This window comes from Terrapene carolina, unplaced genomic scaffold (assembly GCF_002925995.2).
Source record: "Terrapene carolina triunguis isolate 2854851 unplaced genomic scaffold, T_m_triunguis-2.0 Scaffold192, whole genome shotgun sequence".
In the NCBI taxonomy this organism is placed as follows: Eukaryota; Metazoa; Chordata; order Testudines; family Emydidae; genus Terrapene; species Terrapene triunguis.
In genome coordinates, this window is record NW_020664543.1 from 15,397,463 (window position 1) to 15,408,865 (window position 11,403).

Below are 11,403 nucleotides of genomic sequence, written 5' to 3' on the forward strand. Positions count from 1 at the left end.
ATGGGACGTAGGCTCCTAAATGACTCAGGCGCTCTGGAAAATGTTACCCATCATCTCCATTTTAGAAACAGGGAAGCTGAAGACAGATTAAGTGACTCACCCAAGGTCACACAGGAAATGTGTGGTGGATCCAGGTCTCCTGACCGCGAGCCCTGTGCTTTAAATGCAAGACAATCCTTCCATCCTACTGCCTGTGGTGAGGCCAGCGTGACACACAAACGCACAGGCACAAAGAGCATCAAGCGAATTTATCTTTACTTCACAGTCTCAGCAAAACAAAATCTGCATTCAGAACTTTTTTAAACATTTATATATTAATTCAACTTCAAAATAAATACTTTTTTTAAAATACCCATTTCTTTACATCACTGCAATTTCAACAGCAAATCTAGAAAAGTCAGTGCACAGAGCAGCAATATGACCAGTCAGCTAGAAAGCTTTCAGGAGATCAAACTAAAAGAAAACAGGAGGTGGGCCTTGTCTTTCGTGCACGTTGCATGCAGTAAACTTCAGCAAGCTTCCTTAGCACATGATCATTCAGCACACTTGCTTGGAAGAGCTGTGCACTGCTCTCCCAAAGGAAATCTACAAATCTGATTCATATGTAAGTCTGCAGGATTCTCCCACAGCTGGTTACTGATCAGTCCCACAGAGGTTCCAAGTACTGCAGTGACTGCTACTGAAATCAATATAAAAAAAATGACATTATGGAACAAGCATGCTTGAATCTCTAATGGAGCTGAAAAGCCCATGTGAAAGCGCAAGATTAGTGTTATTTATCATTAAATTCATAGCTGGTCTGGGAGCACTAACCAACGGTCCAGTGATGAAAAAAAGGAATGTTCTTAAGCTGTGCTACATTGCTTTCTCCTGGATAACCGGCACCGAAGGGCTAGTTCCAAAAATTAAATCCAACTGCAAGTGAACACATTGTTCTACATACTTCTGCTTGGAGTGCCATTGCTATAGTGGTGGGAGGTGATTTACAACTGCTGCTAACTCGGAAAGACAGGACTGGCATGTGAACTTTCATCACGGAGCTCAAATCAGCTTGAGTACGCCAAACAAGCCAGGACGTTCAGGAATCAAATCTGTTCTGAAGTGTTGGAGGAGGGCCTCCTGTCAGCGACTAGAGAGACGCTGGCTTGGTAACTCGGCACTCCAGAGACCAGGAATCTCAGCACTTGTGTTTCCTTCTGTTGAAGGAAATCTAGGACACGCAGCCCTCTCGGGGTCAGATTCTGATCTCCCTCCTGGAAAAATGAGCAGTAACGAATTTGATGACATTACAATGAAGTTAAAACCAACATGAGAGAAGAATCAGGCCCTCAGTCTTTCCAGGGTGCAACAAGACCGTCTTCAGTCTCACAAAGGGAATGAAACATAGAACAGAGTCATCAGTCTGCGACTCTTTCCCACATGCTCCCGGTTATACAAGCAGAAGAGGATGCATCTGGGAACCATTTTGCAGGGGTGGGTGGAAGCATCAGGAAAGCAAAGTATGATGATGTTTCAGCTCCACCCGGTCAGGGGAAATTGCTCTCCCATCCAAGTCAGAACGACACACACAATTCCCAAATCCTTCCAGGGTGGAGTTTACCCAACTATTTCCACACCCACCTCAACTGAACAGTCTAATCACAGCAGTAAGACGCGTCACTGGTCAGAAAGTGCAGCTTGCGTTATTGGAAAGAAAAAAAACCCAAGGTGCATTAATGACTAGAAAAGGAATGGCCAGGATTACTGATCTAAGACCCACATCTTACTGGGAAAGAGACAGCAGGACATTCTAATGCCCCAATAGACCCAAGGTATAGGTAGGTGCCACTACACAGCCTTGTAAGGAGAGTCAAACATTTCCTCAAAAGACCAAACTTGACTCCACCAAGATAGGACGCAACAGTGCACTTTGTGGGGGTACAGCAATATTTCAGGTGTCCCTGCTGAGGGAAGTTTCCTAAGCACTGGACAGAAGTGCAATAGGTATCAGTTTCCTTCTGAAGCCCAGAGCTGCCTCCGCAGCCTCCCCCATGCAATTATGGAGCAGATGAAAGCTAGATGAGATGCGCCAGGCTGAAGGGAATTCTCTAGAGTTAAGACAAGTCTTGTTTCGGTGTTAGGGATCTGTTAGCTTTAAAATTGGAACAGTCACCTCATTCAAAGGAGGACTATATTAAGTGTACTGGTGCAGAAGGGATGCAAGAGAAACTGTCACGGATATTCTAGCTATCACTGGGCACAGGGAAAGCAGGAATTTGACAGCAGGGAGTAACAAACCCTCAGGATTGTAAGTGATAGTCCAGAACATTTTAAATCTCTTCCTTCACTGTGTGTGTATCTACCTGCCTCGAGGGAAGACTATGACTCCTTAAAGCTGTACACCCCACCCCAAGATTCAGCTAGATGGAAAATAAGGAAGCAATGCATCATGGAGAGGTTCCTTTTCAGCTTATTGGGTCTTCTTGTCCTCTGGTGGGAAGTAAGGAGGAGGGGGAGGCTGGTCCTAAAATAGAAGAGGGGAAAAATATGTAAGGAACATAAATCCACAGCTAGGAAATCAATTAGTCCAAACAAACCCTGTTTCTCCAACAGGAACAATGGCTGTTAACACAATCAATATTGCTGCTTTTAACCCTCTACTATCCGTACATGATCACTATCCAGATTATGAACATTTAATCTAATTTCCTGTGACATTTACTATTCCCTCTAGAGTGACTCTGCCCCCCTTTACACAGTCAACATACAATTGTTTATTACATATAGAACAATGCGTGAAACTTACTGTGGGCATGTAGACATTATGAGGGTTGACTGGACTGTAATAAGCACTGGCGGCAGCTTCTGCAGCCTTCGCTTCAGCTATTGCAAGCAAACACAGGTTAAAGATTAGGTGACACTGCAGGGAAGATTAGGTGACATTGCAGCCCAGCATGTTTCTGCCTACCAGGTATTAGACCAACCCTCAGTTCTGTACCCACCTGACCTACAAAGTGGCAACAACAACACAAAGCTACATAGTTAGTGGGACCCCTTCAAACGGCAGAGGGTGAGGAATCAAGTCCCTATAGTATTGCCCAGTAAGAAACCAGGGAGATCAGCAGGTCCTGTGGGACTCAGCACTGAAGGTGCTATAATATCCTGCCACATCAGCTTGCAGTTGCCATCGGGGTTTTGCTCTGTCCATGGAACAAATGCTAACAGCTGCTTTTGAAGACCAGCCGATCACAGGCAATGCTCCCCGAAGGCAATGATCCAAAGACTTTTTGCAATAGAAAAATGAGGCTTTAGTAGCAGCTGTGGGTAACTCACTCCTTAGGAAAGGCTAATGCACAAGAGCAGCCTGGATCGTGCGGCTGCCCCTGAGTCTGAAGTCTTGCGTTCAGCCCCATGGACCCACCACCTTTTCCAAGTGCCAGTCCTGAGCTGAACAGCCATGGATTCAGATTCAAGAGGTGTGCTAAACCTGCTCCTTCCCCCACCCCCAATTCCTTTGAAGACCAGAGATCCAGCAGTATTAAAAATCTCACTTATTTAGCATTTGCTTCATGTGATTTTAGTGTTTGTTCTGCATGATTGTAGCAATTTCACATGCAAGAACTCGAGAAAATGTCCCAAATCACTCCGAGAAACCTCATTTAATTGAAACTACAAATCTGAGTTTTGTGACCAACTTCAGACCCATTTCTATTATATGCCTCCCATCCAATTTCATCGATTAGGGAAGTATGGGCAGGTCAGACGAAAGCTGGGCAGCTAAGATTAACAAGGTTTGATCTGCTTAGTCCTCTGGCTTTCTGATGGGATGCTGCAAACAATGGTAGAGCTGTGCCAAACAAATGCTGCTTAACTCTATGGATTTCTACCATGCTTCACTCATTGTTCCATTTCACTGAATGACAGTCAGACAGATTCCTATTGACCTGCTGCCGCTGAAAGCTCTTCTTTATAAGAGCATTTCTATTCTGAAAAGCGTTCTGTTCTCACCGAGACCTTCTTACTCATCAAATCTACTCCTACGTATATCAGAGTCAGATCTGCTGACTAATACAAGCTTTTACATTGCTGTTTTGTTTTTTTACTCCTGGTAGCCCTGCAGAATGATCATCACTACTGGAAAACAAAATGGATTCTCTTCCGGCTCACACAAACAGAATTGATCCAACTGCAGAATATTTGTTGATGATGAACTTGTTGGAAAGACCCCAGTTTGGCCGTCAGACTGAACTGAGTTTGCAAGACTGGCAGTTAGGGAAAAAATATGTTTTAACTTGTAAATGGAGCAGGTTGTTTCTGAAAGCACCAAGAGATGATGTACATGAAACCTTGATTATGCTAATTTTAAATGTTACTTTTCAGAGGAGAATCACATTTTAATGCTTTTGCTCATATTCATTATGCTTTATAGACAACTATTTGCTGCATATTTCTACATGGCCATCATAGAGAGAAGAGAAATGATACTGGAATGTAGTAGATCAACTCGTTCTCAGTGACTGATGTTACTAACATTGCAGAGGTCTGATCTAATCCACTGGACACACTTCTCACCTGCAGGAGTGGAAGGAAGGTCTGGGCCACTGACTGGAGGCTCCATGGGCCCAGGGTAAGGAGGTGGTGGAGGTTGCATGTAACCCATGGCTCCATCCATCATGGGGGGACCAGGGTAAAACTCTGCTTGGAAAGAAAGAAAATGAAAATATTGTAGGAACAGCTCCTTTGGGTCAGCCATGGACCATATACAGCCAAAACAAGTCTGAAAACTAAATACAATTAAATAAGCTCAGGTACTTAAATTGCATAAGGCGCTGAACCAAACCTGAAAACAAGCCAGACGTTACCTCCAAACATACATCCACCTTCCCCTCTTCCTTAACCTGCTTTTAATTTGGTCACTGGAAAGATTTCCTTATTCAGTTCGCAGACTCACCAGGAGGTGGTGGTGGGTAGGGGTATCCTGGCGGAGGGGGACCGTACACCCCATTGGCTGCAGGTGGCGCAAAGGCGTAAGCTCCATTCGGCATGTAGGAATAACCATAGGCTCCATTGGGAGCTTCCCCTCTAGAGGCTGTGAAAACAAAAGCAAGTTGATTCTATCAGATCCACAAGGACTGAATCAAGGTCAGGACAGATCCGACCTCTTCACAGCAGTAAATCAGACAAACTCGGAGACGAGTGCAATAGGCTAAGCAGATCTACAGCTGACCAGATGAGTAAAATTAATGATTTAAAAAAAAAAAAAAAAGGCAAGTGAAATCCAGTTACTGGCTGAAATTCAAAAATATTTTAATCCATCCTGCCATACCTTATTCTAAGAAGGACACATGCACCTTATGCTTGTAACAAGCCCACACAAAAGAGCCAGCTCCCCCTCTACCATTACCGGATTTTGCCTTGTTGTTAAAACTGAAACTTCAGTACCTTGAGATGCCACTTGCAGCATACGCTGTCCAAACTCAATAGCGCCCCCAGCTGAAAAAGTCATTTTGAACGTTACAGATCCTTCCCAGCCACCTGCAGAGGAGAAAAATCAGTTGAAAGAGGAGAATCTTTTTCAGTGTTATTTAGTCTCCCTGCTATGAGGCAATTGTTGTGGTCTAGCTATATAGATCCCTCACATGCAACACTAAAGTACTTTAGCTTTGTCCCAAATACCTTAAAAGCCTGCAGGTAAAAGGATAGGATCATCATAATTATGCTCTGATTAGAAAAATACACGTTGGCCATGGGTGTTTCAGGTCAAGGGGTACCTGAAGTTGGAGCATCAGAGGTTGCTGAAGTTGTGTGCCTATTGTCATAGTCTGTCAGTGGTTGGCAATGACACCAGCAGCATGAGATTTGCTCTGGCTCGGTACAGGATTAGAGCAGAAAACAGGGATTGTGTTAATCCAGTTCGCTAAAAAGCCTTTACAGCTAGTCAATCATTAGCTATAAATTAGACAGGGGTGTCGAGTACCCAATGAAGCAAAGAGCATAAATGGTACGAAAGATGTTCTAGGATAGGATAAAAAAAATATGAGTGACATCCCAGGTTTCAGGCTTAAATAAACAAGAACAGCCCAAACGTCCCAGCACCACACCAGAAATGAATCAGTGTCAGTGTCAGAACAGGAAAATTAAATTACTTTGTGAACTAAACCCGAGATGCTTGTGTGTGTTATAGCGACATTCCTATTAAAGGGGAACTCCTCTGGAAAAGGCTCACACAATTTTAGGCAAATCCTTTTGCCTTTTACATGGTTTTCAGAGTTTGTTCTCATTGTGTGCACCCCCTCACGGGCTGATTTGTCCTATTTGATCCTGCACAGAAGCTATAATGCTGATTTCCAGGATCACAGACTGTGGTGTCCTAAGCACGGGATTATGACTTCAGTGCCAGAGTAAGCAAAAGAAATCAAGCTGGGGATGAGAGAGAGGTTATCAAATTACAGGTTCCCAGTAACAGTGAAAGGAGGAACAGAAGAAGTACTGGGTAAATACGTATTTGTACAAGTCTTTCCCCCCTCTCTCCAGGTTCACTCGAGTATGTAAATTCCCCTTTAAAACCAGCCTCCCCAATTTCAAGACTGCTTCTTCCCTTTCAAGCCTGAAATAGAACACGTAATGCCCATTTATTCAGTTCCTGTTAAAATAAAGTGACATGAGATGGTTTTTACTACTAAGGTGTCTTGTGGCAATAACACAACCTTTCCTTGAGCTACACAAGAGATTTGTGATGGACAACTGTTTCTGGTTACTTGTCTGAAAGTGAACGTGGATTTAGGAAGAAGCAGAGAAGTTTAGCAAAGAATCATCTGGACAGGGATTGAACGGGTTATCTCAACAGGCCATAGCTTATCGACATCCCTTAGAATTTTGTTGGCATGACCTTCTCTCTGTTATGAGCCACTTAAGGATGTTTCGTCAATGAGATCATTTGGCCAATTGAACTTTAACATTCGGAACAGAGAGCGGAAATTAGATCAGTTTCTGGAACAGACCAATTCACTGTAACTGGACAGGGAGAAAGGGAAGGGAGAGACATTTTTTGTTACAGTTTTTAAAGAAATACATTTTAATAGTATTGAATACTAAGCCATTTGGATAACACCCAGTTTAGCTCGGTGCCTAAACTTGATATTTCTCTGAATCTGACGCTATGTAACTATCCTAGCATTACTGTAACCAAAAATTACATACCTCCTGTCTCTGCTTTCACTGTCCCCTTGATATAATTTGCTCCAAAGACAGGCTGTTTAATCTCACAATCTTTTATCAAATAAAAGGGCATCATGAAAGACTGCATAGGATCCTTTCCCTTGGACACAAAGATAACCTGCAGGGGAAAGGAGCAGACTCATAGTAAGCGACATTTGAAACAAGCATGAAGCATAGAGACAATTTGCTGTGAGAAAATGGAGCTCAATGTGCTGAAACTGCTTCCCACGCCTGGAGCTTTAAATCAGCCCTGCAGGTCACAAGATTTCCAGAACAGCAGCAAGATGCCTGAAAGCTGAGGCTATGAGGCAATAATGTGAAGTGCCTTCTAGAAGCATACACTAGCTATGATCTCTCTCCTCCTGATTTCTAGTCAGTTGCTGCTCTCCAGATGGTTATGATTATTAGTTTAACTGATGCATTAAGCATTTGCTTTTCAGCTCCTGAGGATCCTTGGCAGGCTACATAGCTGCTTGTAGGAACTAATCAGTATTTATGTCTTTTGACAAAGGATTTACAATGCATTCAGAATGCTGCTGAGGTCCAAAGATCATCCATTTTCAAAGGCTACTAGATAACCATACTTTCAGGAACCAGGAAGGTTTCTCTGTCACTCTCTATTTAAAGTGTCTGATCCTATTATGAAAACTACTTACTCTAAATGGAGTCAAGAAGACACTTCCTTTCTTGGTCCCTTTGAAGGCATCTGGCATGTTTTCCATATCACTGAATGCAATTTCTATGTGGTCATAGGTCATCAAAATGCTACAAACAAGCAAAGGAAAGAAGAGGCCCATTATTAGGACTTGATCCAGAGTAGCAGTTTGTATAAATTTGACGGCCTGTATCAGGGGTGGGCAAACTACGGCCCGGGAACCACATCTGGCCCTCCAGACGTTTTAATCTGTCCCTCGAGCTCCCGCCGGGGAGTGGGATCTGGGACTTATCCCACTCCGCGCAGCTCCCGGAAGTAGTGGCATGTTCCCCCCTCGAACTTCTACGCGTAGGGGCAGCCAGGGGCTCCACATACTGCCCCCGCAGCTCCCAGATTTAGCTATTTTGATTTAGAAACTGGTAAGTTAAATCAGTGCAACTCCTAGAGTGGATGCAGTTATACATCCTTTATACAGGTATAACTATGTCCATGATAGCAGGGGGTTACCTGGATTAAACTATACTGGTGTGAGATCCCACTCCTAATTGAAGTAGTGAAATCGATGTGTAGAACAGGCCTCAGCAGAAAAATTGTACAAAAACTTGAGTGTTGGACAGGCCCCAGAGGACAGGAGCCATGAAGAGTGAACTACCCTGCTGTGGCAGAACAGGGTGCTCTCTATGTTAATGAGGGACAACATCCACTAACAAAATAACAAAAGCAGAAGGAAAGAGCAACTTTCTAAGGGCAGGAGATTGTTGAATGGCAGAGAGGGATACACAGATCTAATTCCCACTAGAGTCTGAGTTCTCACAGTTTGACCAGGTGGAAAGGGGGAGGAGGGGAAGAGATGGATGCTGCCTGGGGTCCATGCCATTGGCACTAGATGATCTACCCAGGAAAGAGCATAGCTCCCAGCAGCACCAGCACAAGCTCTGGACAGGCAAATCTGCCCAGCCAGCGCCAGCAGCACAGTACGATGGGAAGGAACAGGCTCTGCAAGGCAAGGAGCGAGAGTGGAGCTGGGGCTCACCGGCGCCACCTCCATTCCTGGGGCTGCCCAAAGGTCACCATGGCAGCCCGTGAGCTCCCAAAGGAGGGTGGCCACCTCTGCGGCACAAGGAACGGGGCAAGAGGGATGAGCCTGAGCCCCTAATCCTGGGCAGCTGGCAGCGCGCAGAGCCCCGGGCAGCTATCTCCAGGCAGGGCCGATAGCGGGAAATGGCGGACAGGTGACACCCGTAGGGCCCGTGGCAGCGGGTTAGCGGGGGCCAGGCTGCCATGGCGGGGGGGCGATGGAGCTGCCGGGGGGAGGGGCTGGTGAGCCACGCGGGGGGGAGGGGGGAACCACGTGACCCAAACCCCACCCCCTTCGAGCTGCCCACTGGTAACGGCCCCCCAGGAAAAAAAGGGGGGGCTCTCACCTCTCGCTGTTATTGACAATCACGCCGCCGCCCTCCGAGTGGTTCCTGTTCAGCGCCATGGCCTCCACGGCACACTCCCGGGCCTCCCGCTGCGGCCGGACACGGGCCAAGGGATGAGACACTGCGCCTGCGCACCGAGAGAGCACTGGAGTGGGATGTGCGCGGGGACCGAATCGCCCAGCATGCAAAGCGGCACGGCACGAAGGCGGGCGCGTGGCATGCTGGGACGTTTAGGTCCCAGGGGTCTCTTAGAGATGGAGTGTTGCATGCTGGGATCTGTAGTTCCCATGAGCCTCTTAGCGGTAGAGTGATGCATGTTGGGATATGTAGTTCCCATGGGCCTCTTAGCGGTAGAGTGTTGCATGCTGGGATATATGGGCCTCTCAGAGATGGGCTGTTGCATGTAGTCTCCATGGTCTGCTCCAAGGGACATGGAGCATGGCATGCTGGTCTGTAGCAGGTGGCATTAGGTCGGCCTTCTGCTTCCCCATCTGCACAGTGGGCCTGCTACATTCCCCAAGGCTGTCGATGGGGTGGGGCTGCATGGGGTCTTGCACTCATAGGGGGAAGGTGCTTTTCAGTGGTATGGCCCTGTCAGAGTGCCTTGTAGTTTGTAGGAGTCCTGTCCAAATGGGCTGGGATCCCCCTCCTCTGGCAGGCCTATGACCCCATATCTCACACCCACCGCTCATTGGCCCCAAAACATCTCAGGTCATGGACCCACAAAAAGTCAACACATTGCCCCATCACATTGCACAGAAAGACCCCACATGGAGGAGTCAGCGTCTTGTGATGCACCGACATCACCCTGCAGACTGGTGCAAACAACTCTCTGGCCACAAACATCTCCATCATGACACCATGCTTGTCCCTTAAAATATTATTAAAGCTAATGTTAAATATATATATATATATATACAGATTAAGAAAAGAGTGTCTGTACATCTGGGTATAGTGCTTAGATTATCCACAAATACAAAGTTTGTTTTAAAAGTCATAAGATACATATCGTACATAATCAGCAATAACCAAAATTTAGGTGAATAAATTTAACAATACACTTTAGAAATTAGCATCCAAATATTCAGGTACATCTAATTAAATCAATGCCTGACCCTGGATGTGCAGGACTCCACAAGGCTGCACCAACACAACGCTGAGATAGTCGAATTTGCATCACGTTGGGAGCATTGCAGCTCGAAAAGTCCTGTAGGGAGCTATGGTCCTAGACTAGAGTGACCAGACAGCAAACGTGAAAAATCGGGACGGGATGGGGGATAATAGGAGCCTGTAGAAGAAAAAGACCCCAAAATCGGGACTGTCCCTATAAAAGCAGGACATCTGGTCACCCTATCCTAGACTTAAATAAATGGTTACTACTTTTACTAAAAACAAGTGTCACCAACGAAGAAGGAAGTGGGAGGAAAGAAAACAGCCAGTGAACAGCTCAGAAATAGTATTAAATATAAAGGAGAAGTTAGTTGCTTGGTAGGGTTGGATTCAATCTGTTTTGTGGGTCTTGCTCTTTTGCCTGCTGCTCGCCCCAGCAACAAGTAAGTTCCTCCACTCAGAGCAGTGGAGGAACAAATGGAATTGCTGGCGCATAACATATTTTTTAAATGAACAAGAAATTAATTTCCAAATTCCTCTTTCAGATGCTCAGCCTCAGTGTGCTTGAGAGACTGTTTTGTGGAACTAAGGAGCAGAGGACTGGTTAGAGCTGGGCAGGGCCGGCTCCAGGCACCAGATGAGAAAGCACGTGCCTGGGGCAGCACATTGTAAGGGGCGGCATTCTAGCCAATTTCGGGGCGGCCAGCCCAGCCCTGCAGGGGCATGAACTAGCGATCCCCGACGCTCACCGTGCCGCCGGGCTCCCCGGGACGCGCCACTCCCCGCCGCCTGCACCAGCCTCCGCCTCCCATGCCGCTCTGAGCCCGGCTGAGCCGCCTTTAAAGGAGCGGCTGAGCCAGCACCTCCTGCAGCCCCCGGGGGCTCTGCCTGCCCGGCCAGGAGAGGCACCCCAAGGCCAGAGGGCTGCCCACGGGCGGAGGGAGCGGGCAGGTGCCGCCCTTCACCCCCCTGCAAGCCGCCTTACCGCCCTCCACGTGCTCCCTGCGGCTGCTGGTT

At 46.5% G+C, this 11,403-nt stretch overlaps 1 protein-coding gene across 1 annotated transcript; it reads right to left on the minus strand.

Moving 5' to 3' along the window:
* Positions 1–238: 238 nt before the first annotated feature.
* On the minus strand, positions 239–9,466 carry WBP2 (WW domain binding protein 2). The gene is made up of 8 exons (XM_024214125.3): positions 9,277–9,466; positions 7,854–7,962; positions 7,180–7,315; positions 5,422–5,514; positions 4,931–5,068; positions 4,552–4,674; positions 2,786–2,862; positions 239–2,503 (listed from the first exon to the last, which is right to left on the minus strand). Exons 1-8 carry the CDS (start codon positions 9,333–9,335, stop codon positions 2,450–2,452), a joined length of 789 nt encoding a protein of 262 aa, XP_024069893.1. The 5' UTR covers positions 9,336–9,466; the 3' UTR covers positions 239–2,449.
* Between the last annotated feature and the right edge of the window lie 1,937 nt (positions 9,467–11,403).

What these genes read in the sequence shown, in the direction of transcription:
- WBP2 (XM_024214125.3), bottom strand. Translation starts at nt 9,335, where the DNA reads ATGGCGCTGAACAGGAACCACTCGGAGGGCGGCGGCGTGATTGTCAAT. An exon ending in GCTGCAAGTGGCATCTCAAG is followed by an intron (nt 5,069 to 5,421) that starts GTACTGAAGTTT and finishes TTGTTTTCACAG; the next exon opens with CCTCTAGAGGGGAAGCTCCC. An exon ending in CCTTCCTTCCACTCCTGCAG is followed by an intron (nt 2,863 to 4,551) that starts GTGAGAAGTGTG and finishes TGCTTGCAATAG; the next exon opens with CTGAAGCGAAGGCTGCAGAA.